Source organism: Herpailurus yagouaroundi, unplaced genomic scaffold (assembly GCF_014898765.1).
Source record: "Herpailurus yagouaroundi ecotype Mexico unplaced genomic scaffold, PumYag 205, whole genome shotgun sequence".
Classification (NCBI taxonomy): domain Eukaryota; kingdom Metazoa; phylum Chordata; class Mammalia; order Carnivora; family Felidae; genus Herpailurus; species Herpailurus yagouaroundi.
The window spans coordinates 6,849,591-6,868,934 of NW_024412436.1; the positions used below are offsets into that span (position 1 = coordinate 6,849,591).

Here is a 19,344-nt window from a genome sequence, read left to right on the forward strand (position 1 = left end):
CCTTTTGTGTCCCTGACCCAACATTTAAAAATTTTTTTAATGTTTATTATTTATTTTTGAGATAGAGAGACAGAGCATGAGCAGAGGAGGATTAGAGAGGGAAGAAGACATAGAATCCAAAGCAGGCTCCAGGCCCTGAGCTGTCAGCATAGAGCTGACGTGGGGCTCGAACTCACGAACTGTGAGACCATGACCTGAGCCAAAGACAGAAGCCACCCAGGTGCCCCTATTCCCGACCCAATTCTTAAAGGGAGTCAGGTTTCTTATTTGGGGCCCATGGATGAATTTCAGAGGGTATTCTGTGAATGCTCCAAAAGTCAGTGGAAATGTTTCCTGTGTAAGAGTGTATGTGGATTTTCATAAATTTTACCAAAAGAAGTTGGGTGGTGCAGTGGATTGGTGCAATAGAGTGGGTTCTGGAGTTGGACTGCCTGAATTTGTATAGCAACTCACTATATGGCTGTGTGACTTTGAACAGGGTACTGAACCTCTCTCTGCTTTAAAATTCTCAAAATTGCAGAAACGGGCTGCTGTGAGGATTAAATGTAAAGATTTTATGGGTAAAGCCCATAGTACTGTGGCTTGGCATTTACTAAGCACACACTAAAGATTAGTAATTACCATTGTGTTCTCAAAAGAATTTGTAACCACCAAAGAGTTAAAAGCCACTGATTTAAGGCATTTTTAGGATTATACTTGAAAGACAAATACCAGTTTCTGAGTTGGGAAGTCACACTCAAACCTAACTCCCATTAGCCATTAGCAAAACATAGAGATGCATATTCATAATGAGGCTGAAAGGGCTGGTAAATTGCTCTGAAAATGTGAAAGGCCAGTTTGTGTTGCTCCTGCATGAGAGAAAAAGAATCTACCCAGTCCTGGCCTAGCCCCCAGATGAAACACTTTCAGTCAGCTCCTGACTCCTGTACCATCCAAGCTTGCCTTAAAGCCCTAAAATAAACTTGCAGCGTGATAGCTTAAATTGCAAGTCTACATTTATGGATGTTTTTCAGCATTTTCTTTATCAGCGTGTGGAAGTCAAAATTACAAAAACAAGGAGATTCTGCATCTTTTAATGAAAGATAAAACAACAATATAAACATACACAAATTTACAGAGAAGGGATCAACTTTAATACATTTGGAGTAAAAGGCGTTTCTTATTTAAATATGGTATAAAAATAAATGCAAGAAACATTAACTGAGAATGTATAGACAACAGACAAAGACAAAGCTTGTTTCTGACTGTGAACACATTGGTGAAATGAAACTTTCTGTGCTAACTTATTGTTTAATAAACGTGAAGCCGTATGTATACTTATTGATATATGCTTTTTTCTTTTACAATTCTTCCAGTTTTTGACTGAGTGAATTTTCAGTGAACTGTGTGTCTAGCAGAAGCTTTAAGAGAAAGAAAAAAAAAAAGGTTTACTCCACTTGAACTTGTTAAAAAGGAAACGACACAGATCCAGCTTAGTACAAGGAGAAAGTAAGCAGACAACATTTTGCAGTGGAGGCATTGAGACGGTAGAGTCCCTTGGAATGGCAGTGCCTGAATGTACACAAAGAGAGAACAATTCAGGTCCTTTGCTCATGCAACATCTTGGCCTAATGTCCTCTGCTCCAGGTAACAACAAAGAGCTACAAAGTATATGCAATGACTCCAGTCTGCTTCCATGCTACAAGATGATCCTTTTAGTAGGACTGAACGAGGCTTGTTAACCTCTTTGACGTGAGAGATTTCCCCTGAGAAAAAAATATAAAACAAGGGGGGAAAAAAAGAGTATGATCACTGAAAACCCGATTAGGAGTAGCATTTATTTACTGCAGTTGATTTTAGTGCAAGGGTCAAAATGGAACCCTTTAGATACACCTTAGTTCAACTTCCTTCCTCCCTCCACCAACACATCAAACAAAATGATCCACCCCTCTTCTACCCTCCCACCCCTCTACCCACTTCCTCCCCACTGCAAACAGACTGATGGGTTCACAGCACAGATTAGCAAATAATAAAACATGTTCATAAACGTTTCATCAAGGCTTAGCAATGATGCAACACCTAGATTTGCAACTGGTTCTAAACATGTTACAACAAACCTTAGTAAACTGCTCTGAAAGATAGCAATGTGAATGCATTCTTGTTCAATTGCTGGAATTAGTGTCATGTTTATAAATATCTAGATATGCAGAGTGTATGACTTAATTAAATAAAATTCATTTTTTGAAGGTGGTAGAAACTCACATTGAGTCTGTCCCCCATCCTATGTGATAATGGAGAAAAAAGTGCCAATTATACATCTACAGGTAAAAGTCTATTTGCTTCTGACTTCAAACCATAGACATCTTCTTATCCTTTTCCACCCAATTTCCTCCAACCCCAACCTCAGAAAAATCCCATATATTCTGATTCCACATATGTGTTAAGGCCTAGAGTACATATTCGTTTTTTTTTGAAATCTTGAAAACCAACACTGTCCCTGTTAATACTAGTACTCTAGAGAGATAAAAAAATTTAAATTTCTGATCAACGTAACAGATTGTCAATTGATAGTTTCTGTTTCATGTTTCATTTTATATATACTAGTAATGAAAATAAGATGGTCCACTTACTGAATGAAATTTATATTTCTCAGAGGATAAAATAATAATGGAAAGACAAAAGATTTTTTGAGAAATATAATATTTTAGTAATAAATTACTCATAATAATAGTCTTGATTTACTACTACTATGGATCAGATTTTGATAAAAAGTGGTCTGCTGTTGGGAGACAAATCATCACTCATGGCCATATTTTGGAGAAAAAAAGCAATATGTTTAAGATATGATCAATGATTTCAAAATCAAGCTTTCTTTACACGCTTCACAGTAACTGACAAGGGTCTTAGGATGACATGAACAGCACCAATGAAAACCAAGCACCGTTTCCTTTTAATCGGGGAAAAGGGATCAAAACTTAGCTTTCAGCAACTAATAGTAGAAGATAATTTCTCACTGGCTATGCTTTAGTCACTTTATTGGAGGAAAAAAATAAAAGAAAAAGCAGTTTGTTAACAAGACACCCTACTTTACATTATATATTGGCCTTATAAACAAAATGTTTGCTCTTTTTGTCTCCACTTCTGTGTTTGTTTTCTTATCCATAAAATGGGGATAATCACAGTACCTACTTAAAAACTTTCTTCTGAAGAATAATGAAGCTAAATTGCCTAAAACTAGTCTTGGAATATTCTATGTACTAAGTTCATGTTGGCTATTACCTCACTATATTATTGCTATCATTGTTTTTATTGTTATAGTTTTCTAATTAGGACACTGAGACCAAAGTCACTATTCTGACTCTAAGAAGGGCATAGATTGTATGGAAACCAATTTGACAATAAATTTCATATATAAATAAAAAAATAAATAAAATTAAAAAAAAAGGCATAGAGTTGCTAATGAATTGGAATCTAAAGTTTTACTGCTTTTCCAAATGCGGGCAAATTGGTCAAATAATTTTGGAATCTAAAAGCTACCCTTCTGGGGTGCCTGGGTGGCGCAGTCGGTTAAGCGTCCGACTTCAGCCAGGTCACGATCTCGCGGTCCGGGAGTTCGAGCCCCGCGTCGGGCTCTGGGCTGATGGCTCGGAGCCTGGAGCCTGGAGCCTGTTTCCGATTCTGTGTCTCCCTCTCTCTCTGCCCCTCCCCCATTCATGCTCTGTCTCTCTCTGTCCCAAAAATAATAAACGTTAAAAAAAAATAAAATAAAATAAAAAATAAATAAAAAAAAAATAAAAGCTACCCTTCTATACTTGAAGACCACACTATTTCCTACATTTACTACTATATTCAATTCTTGTGCTGTTACTATAAGTGTGTACATGAGTTTATATATATATATATATATATATATATATACACACATATATATTCTGAGGCTGAACAATATATTTTTAAAAAGTGCTCACTATCTCTAATGTCATTTGTGGGATGAAGAAAATGTCATATTTATTGAGGCATAAGACTGAATGCTTGCACGGCAGTGGAGGAGGGGAAAGATGCTAATGTAAAATTGTTACTTTTAAAACTACTGATTAGTGCGATTTGTTAAAAGCTACTGGGAAGAAGAATGAAATAGTAACACTGAAAGAAATTCATTTGGAACTCATATAATCAGTTTTTATTTGGACTATGAAAACCACTGTTATCTTTGAAAAAATCTAATAAATATTAACATGGCTCTCTTTCTCCAGATTTTTAAAACATCCTTGAAGCTATTAGTACTTGGGATGGTATGGGCTTCACTAAAAAGGGAGTGAAGTACGACATTAGCTTGAAAGGCTATTGTCCTAGGAGATAATTAAAAAACACTCATTCATGGAACCCCATAGAAAAGTACAGGCCTACAGTCAATCTGGAAGTTTGTGATAATAGCAAAACAGATGAACAGAAATGGGAAGCAATCACATGATGAAACACTTTGTTTGATATGAACTCAATGTAATAAGGATATTCATTTTGTGCACTGAGACAACTAAAAGGCAAATTGGGGTACAACATTTAAAAAAAATTAAATTCCCCAGTCTGGGGTCAAAGTAAACAACATGGGTACGCAATGAGTCATGTGGATTTGAAGATCTGATTTGAATCTGTTGGTAAACCCTGTTCAAATCCTGCCTTGTTCACACACTGGAAAAAAAGAAAAAGATAGGCACTATTCTAGTGCAGAAGGAAATATAATCAATCATTCTATTGGAAAACCTTAAATTAAAAATAACACTGATCCTTTCTTGTAGGTAAGATAGGATGTATTTATGCACCTGCTGTTTTGTAAAAATCCTTTCCAGTGCAGTTCCTTGGAGGCTGTATGGAATCAGCCCTTGCCAATTATCTTTTCATAATTTTTTCAAGTTGAAGAATCTGAGAAATTTTTATAACTAAGTTCTAAAATCTTAATACTGGGAACTGAGGGCTAAAAAACCCTAAAAAATTGCAATTTTTACCAAATTGCTTACAATTGAATTCTGTATGAATAACATTTATTTTTAACCAAATGACTACATATGTGTTGTGTCACTTATCCCTTTCTGATAAGATTCTAAAGACTAAGGATTACATTGGAAACAGCAATCCATAGGAAAGACAAAGACAGAAACTCAGAACAAAACAAAACAAAAATTCAAAATCCTATGAGATTTTGTAATAGTTAGTGGGGAAAAAAAAAGAAGCACATAATCAGTTTCAGGACAAAATACACCTCAGATTTTGCTGGCATCTAGGTGAATACTGGACCTACCTAATCTACAAACAATATAGTTGTCACAAAAATTCATATAAACAAGGAGAGTTTTCTGGCATCTCACAGTAAAACCTCACCTCCATCAAAGCAATTCCTCCTTATCTTGAATGCTGCATCGAGATTTTGTTATAGTTAGGAAAATATGCCCCACACCCCAAAACAAAACAAGCAACCTATGTGTTTGTTCTTAGCTCTTCTAAAGTAAGTAACAATATTTAAGAATTTTACATGATTTTAAAAATCTTTCTTGGTCTCAAAGTAGTAACACAAAGTTGACAATAAGGAACTGTGAATCAGTAGACATGAATACGAAAGCCAGGCTCTTGATTCTACTCTGAGAGCCTGAGACACTATGGAGATGGAGGTAACTCTCCATACTCCTTTCCTACAGACACTAATCCATAAAGGGAGTGCAGAGAAGCTACATATGCTTGGGTGACTAAGCCACTTGTTTTATTACTGTTGTAAAAACACACAGCAGTCTTTCTCAGTTGATAGGACACTCAACAGACCAAGGAGAAATGAAGGGATAGATGTTTAGAAGACAGCCATGAAAGAGCTTAAAGAGAAAAGTAGGGGATTATTAGCATCTTTTGGATTAAAAAAATAGTTAACCTCTTAACTCACGCATTCCCTTACCATTCCAACTTGTATGTTTCCTGTCATTGCATCCTACTGTCTCCTAAGTGTTGCTCTAGACCCTGGAGTACATTCTAGAATGTCTTGTAGGCTCCAGAGGTCATATTGAGGGATTGAGAACAAGAAAATGCAAGTCTTGCCATTGAGTGCCTGTTGGTGTATGTGACCCAGTTGTCTCACAGAGACACAGCTCTCCAGGAGCTGACTGCTTGGTGACGATGTGATACTGCTGGGCCAGAGACGGGGTGTGCAATTAGAGGCACTGAACTCAAGGATGCTGTTTGGTTTTTTACTCTCATGTCGAAAAATGCCCTGGTTTCACTTAGAAGTACAAATGTCTTTGCCTGAATTCCCAAATAGTTCATAACATTGCTACCCTGGCCTTTCAAACTGCCTATCATCACTCCATAATATGGTTCATTTTATCTCTATCAGCTTGGGCCACTATGCATGCATCTACCTGTCCAGATCCTATCCACTCTTCAAAGACAACCTTATCAATGTCTTTACTAGAGTCTTCTAACTGGCCCCCTAAACTGCTCTGCTGATTCCCTCTCTTGGCTTTCCTGCCCATAGAATCAGAGCTAGTGTATTTACAAGCCGTTTTGTATAATTCATTAAGTCGATTGGTTTGGCGAAAAAAATCAATAGCTGTTAAACAACATTAACATTATAGAAGTCCTCAAATACATACTTGATCCTTTGCATGAGTTGAGATCCTTGGCTGAAGTCATATTTTAAGACTAAACTTTCTGAAACCAGGAAAATGAGATTCAAATGTCTTGGGCTAAGTACATTTTGACTTGGGGGAGGAGAGGCACAGTAGAGTGAAAAATGGGAAACATTCTAGTCATACCCTAAATATTGACTAATTAAATGACAGAATCTGGGTCTTTTTAATTCTTATTTTGCCCTGGGTGCTCCTATCAAGGAAATTAATTGGAAAGGTATTAAGAAGGAATTGAAGCTAGACTACGTGTTTGGAAAGCTCTTCCCTGCTTAAAATGAAACCAATTCTCCTGGGTAAACTTGCAGGTGAGTTTACTGAACATGTGAATAATTTTAGCAAAACTATGGGGAGTGTCAGTTCCTAGAAAGTTAAAAATTTAACTATAAATAAAAAAAAAAGAACTTAAAAAAATAAATAAAAAAGTTAAAAATGTAATCAAATTGTTGAGAGGAAGGAAGAAAAGAAGGAAGGAAGGAAAAGAAGGATTTGGTAGCTAGTTTGGGGGATGGTATATGTGATGTTGAGCACTAGAAAAAATTCTATCATTAGACTAAAAAGAGAGGGTTTGCGAACACATTTACATTTAAGTGTAGATTACTAGCTTCCTGTGCATATTGTGAAAGAACAAGTAACACCAAATACTTTCATTTCCTTAGTTTAAAATATTTTCCTAAAATAAAAGTGGTATATATCCATTAGAAAAATGAGGGAAACATAAAAAAATATAAATAGGAAATAAACATTACTTAAATACAGTTATTTACATACTAATATATCCTTCTATGTTGTATGAATTTTTTTAATTTTATGTTTTTACAAAAAACAAATTTACAAGCCATTTTGTGCATAGCATTGGCTTATTATGAGTAACATACATATTATTCATGTTACATATGTTTTTTTTGTAAAATAATTTCAAATTCATTGCATTAGTGAAAAAGGAAATCAATTTAGACAGATGCTACCAACATTAAGAAAAAAATTTAATAGCAGCATGTATCAAAGTGCATCACACATCATAAGGGGATGTACTGTTTCTGAAATATTATTTTAGTTCTACACACATATAAACACACACAAGCAGATTATACAGTAATACAATATACACACACACAAACACATATTAATTATCATGTCAAATGTGGGTGACAATACAAAAAAGATGAAAGCCACTGTTCTGAAATATAATTTTCAATAGTTGTATAATATTCCATTAGGTAGATATACCTTAATGTATGTAAGAAATTCACAATTGTTGTACATTAAGGTTGTGTTTTTGATTGGCAGTTATATGGTACAATGAATATTCTTGTATATGTGTGAACATCTGGGTTTTCTCAGAATTAAATCATTAGAAGTTGAATTACTGATTGAAAGTGAAAGAATTTTGAAACTTTTGACATATTCTGTAAAATTCTGTTCAAAAAAAGTTTAGCAATTTGTATTCCTATTAACTGCGTATGAAAACACTGATTTACTTACTCCCTTTCTAACACTAGATATTATCATTTTAGAATTTAAAAAAATTATGTTTATTTATTTTTGAAGGAGAGAGAGACAGAGCATGATCAGGGGAGGGGTGAAGAGAGGGAAACACAGAATCCGAAGCAGGCTCCAGGCTCTGAGTTGTCAGCACAGAGCCTGACGTGGGGCTTCAACTCAAGGACCATGAGATCATCACCTGAGCAGAAGTTGGTCCCTTAACTGACTGAGCCACCCAGGCACCCCACTAGATATTATCATTTAAAAAAATAACCTATTTGGAGGAAAAGGTTATTTTGTTGTTTTTAAAATTTTACTTGACTATTAATGAAGATAGATTTTCTTTCTGTTTTGTCATATTTATTGACTATTTGTATTCTTTTAAAACTGTTCAGGTCCTTTGTTCCTTTTTTGAATGGTATATTGCTGTTGTAAATATTTGTTTGCAAAGAACTCCTGTGTAAACTCTGCTAGGTCTTTGTCATGTACATGTTCACTTACTCATTTTTAAAAAGGGTTTAGCAGGGCACCCGGGTGACTCAGTCAGTTGAGTGTCTAACTTCGGTTCGGTTCATGATCTCATGATTCATGGTTCAAGCCCTGCATTGGGCTCTGTGCTGACAGCCTGGATCCTGCTTCAGATTCTGTGACTTTTTCTCTCTCAGCCCCTCCCCCGCTTGTGTGTGTGCTCTCTCTCTCTCTCTCTCTCTCTCTCTCTCTCTCTCACTGTCTCTCAAAAATAAATAAACATTGTATGGAAACCAATTTGACAATAGATTTCATATATTTAAAAATAAATAAATAAATAAACATTAAAAAATAATAATAATAAATAAAAAGGGTTTAGCAGACTTGAGGATAGGAGGTTGGTTGCTTTAACAAAGGTTTGTGGAGTAAGTCATGTAGCAGTCTTTTGTGGTATCTCTGTGGCCAAGATACAGAAGGGTCAATGAAGTTTGTAATTAAACAAAACACTATCTCCAAGGTGTGCTAATTATTGGAGTAGCGGAACTCTGTCTGCCTCTCTGTTCTCTGTGGTCTTTTAAACAGTTATTTTCACCATTAAACTGATGTCGTTCTGATAAAATCTATGCATACGCAAACTTGGTAATCTTGGTTAAAAGGCTGGGTAACTAAGAGATACTTTAGAAACTTATATAAAGCTATAACGTACAAGATAAAGTTTAATGAAAAGAAGGATACAAAGCCAAATTTAGATTAAAATAAACCACTCACCAAAAACCTAGCAAGATTGAGGAGACGTACTCTGAACTGATGAGAAATTTTTTTTTTAAGTTTAAGCCCCAAATGACTCTACATTTTGACATGGCTCTGGTGATTGGGAACCAGGGGGAGGGGAGGGAAGCCGGTGCAGTTTTCAGGCTGGTTTGTAAGTTACGTGACACGTTTTTCTTCTTTCTTCTTTCTTTTTCTTTTCTGTTTTTATTTTAAAGTTTACTTATTTTGAGAGTCAGAGAGAGCATGCATGCACATGTGTGCATGGGGGAGGGGCACAGGGAGAGACAGAAAGAGAGAGAGAGAGAGGGAGAGAGAGGAGAGACTCCCAATCAGGTTCTGTGCTGTCAGCATGGAGTCCAGTGTGGGGCTTGATCTCACCAACCGTGAGACCATGACCTAAGCTGAAATCAAGAGTCAGACGTTTAACTGACTAAGCCACTCAGGTGACCCTCTATTTTTTTTTCCTATTGGGAAGACAGTATCCCCAATCTGTGCTGGTTAGGTTACGTCTCTAGTACTGTATTCAGTTACCATTTTGGAGGACTGCTGACTGGAGCAAATGGTTGAGGTAAGCAAACAAGATGATGAAAGAACATGAGAATATTACATGAGAAAACATTAGAAATACATTTTTATGATGCAAGTCTTACTCAGATTTAATTTAATAGCAATTTAAGGCATCTTTAATATTGAGTCCCATTAAGTATCCAGCTTAGTTTTCATAGAAACATCTTTTCAGACTCAAATTTCAGAAGCTGATATATTTAGTTATGTAATTAGTATCAATTCAGCTACGATAAAATGAACATGGCAACAAACATAATTGACTGTTAACCACATAATTCGACTGGTAGTTGCCGAACTCTGTGGGCACAACTGGAGGGTTGCCTCTTAGCTGTGACGTTTGGTGTGCCCTTGGCATCCACCAGTTGGGAGAGAGCGTCCATTAGTCTAGAGCAGTGGTTTTCAGAGCGTGGTCTCAAAGCCAATAGGAGCAGTATCACTTAAGACTTAATTAAAGATGAAAATTCTTGGATCTCAGCAGAAAACTGCTAATCAGACCTTATGAGAGGCAATCTGTCTCATCAGGTGTTTCTGCTGCAGCCAAATATGAGAACCATGGATCTCTGGTAAGAAGAGGTCAGGTAGGAACGCTTCTACCTAGATAAGAGTTCTTAAACGTTATTGTTCTGACATGTTTGTAACAAAATGTAAATGGGGGGGGCGGAGGGGCAAAAGGAGAGAGAGAAGGCCTCTGACTCAGTTTATCTTGTAGGAGGTAATGAAATCTGCATTTTCCAAGCCCCAGTGATTTTGAGATTATGGGATATGGGTAGTTGAACTGCACAGAAAAACAGTAAATTTGAGATTTTAGCTAAAGAAAATAAAAAGAACATTTGAAAGGAGTTTATGTAATCACGCCTTCAAGAAATTTGACAGCTGTCAAGATCTAGATAAATGTTTATTTTCTTCTGTCCAGTTCCAGAGACAGAACTAGGGATATTACAATGGAAGCTACAGAAAAGTAGATTATGCTGAAAATAAGAAATGAATTTCTAATATGGGGCATGGACTTCCTGTGCCATCCAAGAGTACCACATCTCTGGAACTTACGAGCCAGGGAATGCTAGATGCCTACTTGTGACTGCATCCACAGAAGAGATTGATGCAATGTGCTGGACACTGAACCTGGGGAAATTGAAGCCTCTAAATTCCTTTTCAATTCGGAGGCTTAAAAAATTCATCTTTCTCAGTATCTCCTCAAAGTACCTTGAGGACTTAACTTTTATAATTAGAAAAGATAAAGACTTCCCAATATCTTTTACTAGTTTTATTAGAAATATGTTCCTCTTAGATATCAATAAGCATGTTTCAAGTGAATACCCTTGATAATAGGTGTTTGTTATCCCCCTTTGTGATTCAGCCATGTCTACTGGGTAATTTTTCTGTTCCTGATGAAATAGAAGGGAAAAAAATCTTTAATATCAAAGCAAGTAAATCAAAATGACTTCATAAACCAAAAAAAAATAAAATAAAAATAATAGCAGAAATTTTCTTTTCCCGGGGCGCCTGGGTGGCGTAGTCGGTTAAGCGTCCGACTTCAGCCAGGTCACGATCTCGCGGTCCGTGAGTTCGAGCCCCGTGTCGGGCTCTGGGCTGATGGCTCAGAGCCTGGAGCCTGTTTCCGATTCTGTGTCTCCCTCTCTCTCTGCCCCTCCCCCTTCTTGCTCTGTCTCTCTCTGTCCCCAAAAAATAAATAAACGTTAAAAAAAAAATTTAAAAAGAAATTTTCTTTTCCAGAAACAATAGTCAGTAGAGTTTAGAAATGGTGTTTTAAATTTTCAATACCACAAGTCTATCTTAATAATGGTCTTTTCTGGTTGAAATTATAGGTATAAGCATTGTATTTGGAGTTGTCCAATGTTTGCTCTTATTACTCGTAGACCCTAGCCACTTAAAAACAACGAAAAAAAAACCACAGCCATCAAAATGTGACGCATAATGCAGGAAATATGGGATTTTGCCCAGTCTGGGCTTGCTGGAGGGTATCTGGAGGTGCCTAAGAAAATGTAACAGTGACTGTAGGATTGAACATAACATATCTAGGTCAATAAACGTATGCAATTTATATAAAGATGTCTATTTTTTAATTTTATTTATTTATTTTTTTTCAATGTTTTTTATTTATTTTTGGGACAGAGAGAGACAGAGCATGAACGGGGGAGGGGCAGAGAGAGAGGGAGACACAGAATCGGAAACAGGCTCCAGGCTCCGAGCCATCAGCCCAGAGCCCGACGTGGGGCTCGAACTCACGGACCGCAAGATCGTGACCTGGCTGAAGTCGGACGCTTAACCGACTGCGCCACCCAGGCGCCCCTATTTTTTAATTTTAAATTGCCTATTTTAGTTGTATTGCCTTTAAGTCCTAGCAAAAGTTATAGAAAAGTAAAAATTTTTTTTTTTTTTTTGACCAGCATGGCTGGTCATCCGTATAAAAATGGTGCTGATGAGCACATAGCAATGGTACATGTGGCTTTAGAATGGGTAAGAAAAAATGGGAAATAGATGGCTTGGTGATGATATAGGGTTGCCTAGTAAGACCTCATATCTAGAAATAATTAACATATGAATCTACTTTTAGCGGAAATTAAATTTAGACATCATAACAAAACCAATCTTTATCAAGTTAAGCTCCATTTTTATTTTCCTAGCTACATAAAACAAATTTCTGAAAAGAATATGTAAACATGCTGCCTTTAGACCATTGATGAACTTGTATTTAACTCTATGTAATTCTCTTAAATTCTATTTAACTCAATGAGGTAATTGAGACTGACACAGAGATTCAGTTGATTATCTGCAACTACTTTGCCAAACATTGTAAGGCTGAGTACATAAGCACACTGGAACATTCCATATTCTCTTGCTTTAGTCAGCTAAATTCTGCGACTTGATGTAAGATTCAGATATAGTTGAGTAATTTTCAATTTTACATATCTTCAAATAAAATCTGCTGAATGATAATGTAAAATTACTTCTTACGTAACTTTTGCAATTCCTAGCTGATAGTTTGAAGTTTATTTTTCTATCAACTCTTCCAACAAACTTGGTTCAAAAATGTTTTAGCCTATATGGAAACTTACTGGTGTTAAAAGTCCTACACTCCCACCTATACTTTTTCTATTTTACTGGCCAAGTTCTTGTTATCTTCAGGTGTGGATTAATATAGTAGCTGCTAATCCTGCAAACGTGTCCTCCTGTCTCTAGGTTCTCCTAACTTGCCCTCCACCCACAACTTCAGCAGAGATGAAGATGGCTTAGTGTGTGGAACCAGAATACAAGGTGTCTCCTTGATGACCTTCTTTTGTACTATGCTCCTCTAACTGGAGACTTCATGGCAGTCCCTGCCTGGGACACAGCTGCGTGTATCAAGTGTTCAGACACTTTTTCCAGTTCTACTTTTGTTCTCTCTCCTTCAGGGCCAGCTCCCCCAACTATCCAGTAGGCAGGTCTCTTGCTTAGGCCTTACTTAACTCTTCTCCCTGCCTACTCTGTGCTGCTTTAAGCATGATTTATATGAAGTAAGCCAGTGGGAAGCTAGTAGGAATTTCGTTCTGTTCATTGAACAGTTAACTTTCCTGAGAAGAATGAACCACCTTAGGTACACATTAGTGGCATCCCAAAAGTAGTTACTTCTGTTAATATCTGTTGCTATAAACTGTAAGCTTCCTAACAGTAGTAGCTATTTCTTATTATCTATGCACTCTAAGATAGGGAGCAAAGTGTCTGACCCACAGTAGGTGGTCAATTACTGTTTTTGTTGCTGTTGCTGTTGGATAAAAGAATCCAATAGTGCTTGGATACATGAGTACTATTGGGTTATAAACTTGTTATGCAGAGCCCCCAGGGTGGTTTCCAATTACACAGGAAACTGGGACCTTGTAACTACTGGTGTTAACCCAAGGCTTCCCGTATATTAGAACAGTACCTTGGGAAATGCTATTAAACTTCTGCCTCTGGGATATGTACTAGGAATGGGGAAGTTTCCCACTGGGGACTGTCTACTCAGCAGCCTCAAACCATTCCTTAGGGGGCACCTGGGTAGCTTAGTCTGTTAACCATCCAACTTCAGCTTAGGTCACGATCTCATGGTTTGTGAGTTCAAGCCCTTCATTGGGCTCTGTGTTGACAGCTCAGAGCCTGGAGCCTGCTTCAGGTTCTGTGTCTCCCTCTTTCTATGCCCCTCCCATGTTTATGCTCTCTCTCTCCCTCTCAAAGATAAACATTAAAAATACATATTAAAAAAAACATTCCTTAGGAACCCCCAGGGTTGCATTAGATGCTCCCTGACCAAAACCACCGTACACTCCACAGCTTATAAAACTTGAGTGGCAATTTAAGAACTAATGATGTTACTAGGGGAACATAAAGATATGCTGTCCAAATGAAATCGGCTACATTTCACACCAATCAATTTACCACATGCTGCAGGGAACCTGAAATTGCTTTCTTAGGCAAGTTATCACCACAGTTTCAGTAAAACAAGATAGATAGCCATATATGCCAACAACAAAATGATAAATGAGATAGTTTCAGGTCCAGAAAAGAAGAAAGTGGAGAAAATGTTTCATCCTTTTATCTAAAATCCTAGATTTTAGGTATTTACTGGTAATATCTATGGTGGGAAACCCCAACAACCAGTTTATAAATTATATTTACCTAAGATGCTCTAGGAATTTTCTAACATAGAGATCTCTATGAATATACCTGTAATCTCAAGCAAAGAATCTCAACCAGAAAAGAATATGCACAAAGTTCTCCTTCAGATTCGTATGCATTAGTATGCATTCACAGGTGTACAGATATAAGATAAATAAAAACCTTCCCTAATCTATGGTATATTCGTGATGGATGTTTATCTGAAGCAGAATCTGCTTCATTATGAGGGATGCTTATGTAAATCAAAGGTCTCACTAAGTCCTTGAAGCCTTTGCTGTAATGCAACTTCATTAGTAAAAGCACATTCTGGAGAAGGACCATTCTGAATACTCTAAGGTATTGTGGTAGAAATTGGTATCAAGGGAAATGAAAGCAAAGACAGGCTACAGGATAGTCAAAACTTAGTGTATACCGAGTGAATGCATAATCCAGAACTAGTAAAACAGTATATAAAAACAATGATAAAAAATGTAGTGTATGGGTGGATCTTAGATTACCAGGTCATTTTTCTCTATTGGAATTACTCATAGTGAACAAATCTGAACAAGTGACAAGTTTATACAGGATCCTTTCTAACAAAGCTTATCTGCACTTAAGGTACCTGTAAGCCCAAAGGAAAGTCTAGAGCACTCGACCAGAAGTGCCAGGGCTTAATCCTAAATGGAACCAATGTCCAGTCCAGTGGGCAGTTGGGAGGTCCACATGAATAGATTTCACACTGCATTGCCCTACTCCGGGCATTGCCCCACAGCTAGTCTGGGGCTGTGTTTCCCAAGCCCGGAATCTGTATTATTCATAGGATTATACTGAATTGACTGAATGGTCTCAATGTATAATCTTGGTGGTTATTAGGGTCTGTGGAGATTTTATGCTGGATTTCACATTTGATGAAAAACCAAATTAAAAATCATTTAACCATGACTAGAAACAATCCATAGAGCCTTTGACAGTGTCTTAAAAAAAAAAAAAACAACAGTGAAAGACTTCCAGAATGTGACTACAATTCTTCATAGACTGAGGACCAAATGGTAACCAACTTTTTATTAATGTGTAACACAGTAGTTTTGAAATTAAGAATACAAAGTATGATTCCTGCCTTCTTCAACCAGTTATTTTCTCATCTAGTGTGTGCTCTCGTGTTAGGGAAAATATAAAGATAAGAGAGGAGGAAAAATAAATAAGTAAACATCTTTTATAACTTTGCATCCCGTTAACCAAGCAATTAAAATTTTTATGACCATAAGAAAAAAAAAACCAATATTTTACTTGACAGATATTTATCATACTTTGATCTACAATATGAAGAAAGAAAGAAGGAGCAATGTAGATATCCATCAATAGAAGATTGGAAAATAAATTTCAAGTATATCTATTCAGAGGAAATTTGTGTAGACAATAAGTAAAATTATGTAGAAGAATATGAAAAGACCTGGAAGATATTTGTGATGCATTTTAAGCAAACAAAGCATGTTTCAAAAGCATATTTAATGTAGAACCCCATTTATTTATGTATTTATATAAAGAATACTTATATTCATTTATATATGTTTGTGCAAAGTGCTAACTAAAGCTATTCCTGGCTAGAGAGATTATAGATAAAGAAGCAGGGGTTCAGCAGTTTCTAAAAATTCACATGGCACGAAAACATGGATTAGGTTTCAAATGTAAATATTAACACGTCAAGCTTTCAGGTCTGGGCTCTTTTAACCTCATTTTGTTGCTTATATTAAATTTACATGAGGCGTGTTACCCAGCATCTCCATAATGAGCTCAGGTAAAAAATTTAATTAGATGTAAACAAAAAGGACATTCTAAAAGAACTAAGTATTCTATCTTTCTCGCTTATTAACACTCCAAGGAAATTACAGGATTTTATTTACATTTGTTCTTATTAGTATGCATACCAATCAATTATAGTGTTACATAAAGATTTGATCCCAAAAGATTAACTGATTTCAGAGTCAACTCAATGCTTTTGTTAAAATTCTCTCACAGAGTTTTCACAACTTCTGGTAATTTATGACCATCTCCAGAGCATGCCTTCCAAGCCTAATGCACTAGCATAAGTACTGGGGCCACAGGGTTGGGACAGCCAAGAAGGTCATGATATCCTGTCAATTCTTTTTTTTAATTTTTCTTAATTTTTATTTATTAGCTTTGAGAGAGAGAGAGAGAGAGAGAGAGAGGAGCAGAGAGAGAGGGAGGGAAACACAGAATCTGAAGCAGGCTCCAGGCTCTGAGCTGTCAGCACAGAGCCTGATGCGGGGCTCGAACTCACAAACCACGAGATCATGACCTGAGCTGAAGTTGGACACTTAACCAACTAAGCCACTCAGGCTCCCTTTCTGCCAATTCTTTTAAAGGCTCTGCAGATACTGGGCTTCATTGAGATAGAGTAAACTTTCTCCCCAAAAGAGGTTAGATGAGGCAAGTTCCTGGGAGCTCAACATGAACATTCTCTATTTCTCATTTCTCCTTTTATAGCCCAGAGCCAGGCTGATTTAATTTCCCCTTCACACAAACTAAGGAGAGGAGGTAAGCAGTACAGTCAGAACTTGATATGTGAGTTTTGGTTGGAGGTGTGGACGATCAATCCTCTTACCCAGTTTCCCACCCCTCCCCCCTTATTTCCTATCCATTCTCCTTGTGATTTGTGTGGCAGACAGATGCCATGAGACTTCAGTGGTTGGAGAAATGGTGTCAGATTTGGCGATGGTGATGGAGGAGGGAAACACATGAACTTTGTCAAAGGGAATGACGCCTACGTAGTAAGAATAACATTTAAAGGCATGACAGAACATAGCAAACCTTGAAAGACCTTACCCTTAAGGTCTTATCTGATGGCAAGGAAAACAAAGTAATAAAAAAGGAAATCACAGGAAATGAGATGCCTTGAGACAGCAAGGGCAAGGTGAAGGTATTACACAAATTTAATGCTTAACCCTCCCGTGTTGGGCAAAATGAAAAGAAAACAAGTAATCTATAGAGGAGTGAATTCAAAGTCAGGAAACTTTGCTTCCAGTCTTGGCTTGAATTCTCAACAACTGATTGATACTGGTGAAGTGATCTATCCTCGCTATTCCTTAATTTGCCCATCTATGAAAGGGTGGTGACACCTGCCCGACCACCTCCTCAGATTGTCATATATGTCAACAACAGTGACAGCAAAACAAGCAAGAAAGAATGAGTGTCTTTGGAACATTGTAAAATGCTGTGCAACTGTTAACTGTTTATTCTGTAAGGTGCTGGCAAGAGTTTATTAGTCTCAGCAACCAACAGAAGTTTTAACGGTATTGGGAAGAACTGTCGAGCAAAACATTTTTGATTCTTGTGTGAAACAAAACAGTGATGCCATTTTTATAAGCCAGGTTATGAGTAACTGTGTTAGAACATGCAAATAAACTTCTACAAACAGACACTAATTGGAAATGGACTCAGACTCTAGAGGAGTGGCAGGTGGCTGATCTTCTATCAGTTGGAAGAATATGAAGGAGCAAGGCGATCAATGGAGAAAGAAAGGATTTGGGAACAAAATAAATGTGGGGTCAGTGCCAGGTCCTAATAACTGTGATTCTGGGCAAATTTTGTACCTCCTCCGACCCTTCAGTTTTCTCACTTATCAAACGGGTAACATAATGAGTATAATAATACCTAACTTGCAGGGTTAGATTATATTAAATTATATAATATAAAGTGCCTAGTGCAGAGACTGGTACAAGGCAAGAAGAGGAGTCATTACTATCTCACTTTGCCCAGGCCCTTTCATAGTCTACGTACTTGTTTACCTATATTTTCCCTCTTCTGTTTCTTCCTTGAATACTGTCTATCCTGTAGCCTCCCTGTATTTGCCAGACTAATCTGCACATAGGACTCCTTTAAAATATTTATTTAAACTCCGTATTGCCTTCATTATGTCTACCTGATTAATAATAAAATCATTTTTCATCCTGTGTTAGAATTATTGTATCGATCCTGTAAAGATATCCTATTAAATTTATTATGTAGGTACATTGGATTCCTAACACACCTGCTGACCCTAAAAGTAATCACAAACATGGAGGAACACAGAACCAAGGGGAAAAAAAAGAAATGAGGATAGAAAGAGTTAAAGGGAACTTCAAATAGAAACTAATCATCCTAAGATTTAATATTGTATAGTATATATTAATTTTAATTTTTGTATATAAATAATTGCCAGGATAGAAACTTTCTTCTCATGAGTAATAAAATAGATACAATTGTTTGTAATCTACTGAGGAAATCAGAGAGCCTTTCTAATTTCCTTATTCCATTTCTTTAGAGTACTACTGAAACAAAATATCCACTGAAAAATATTACTTTTTGTTTTCCTGGATGGAAAAAATAACCCCAAACAATTGTGTCTGAAGATTGTCTGTAATTTATTAGTGTGTTGTGTGTCTATATGTGTGAATGTGACTCAACCTCGTTTTCTTCAGTAATTCCAGCCTTTTCTCCCCTTCTCCTTCAAAGGATGGATGTCCTTCTTGTCCTAGTGAAATCCACTTAAATGTGATTTCTTCTGGGAATTCTCGCATTACCTGTGGGTGCTCCCTCCCCACCCCAACACCAAGCAGAAAAGTTTATCTTTCTCCTGTGCATCACAACATCTTGTTTATACCATTCGATTCCTTAGCAATTAAGGTATCTACCTTATACACCCTCCTGAGACACAGCACAATGTCTGGAATATAACTGTCATTTCTTGTATGAATTTTGACTGAAGGCGTAGATGATT

At 36.8% G+C, this 19,344-nt stretch overlaps 1 protein-coding gene across 8 annotated transcripts in view; it reads right to left on the reverse strand.

The window, feature by feature from the left end:
• Positions 1-1,057: 1,057 nt before the first annotated feature.
• Positions 1,058-19,344, reverse strand: part of RGS7 (regulator of G protein signaling 7) — a 508,190-nt gene continuing 489,903 nt past the window's right edge. For all 8 annotated transcript variants that reach the window (XM_040451794.1, XM_040451792.1, XM_040451789.1 and 5 more), the window contains one exon: positions 1,058-1,745. Coding sequence is in view for 2 of the 8 variants with exons in the window: in XM_040451792.1 (XP_040307726.1) it covers positions 1,695-1,745 (51 nt within the window). In the remaining 6 variants the exon portion in view is untranslated. The remainder of the gene's footprint in view (positions 1,746-19,344) is intronic.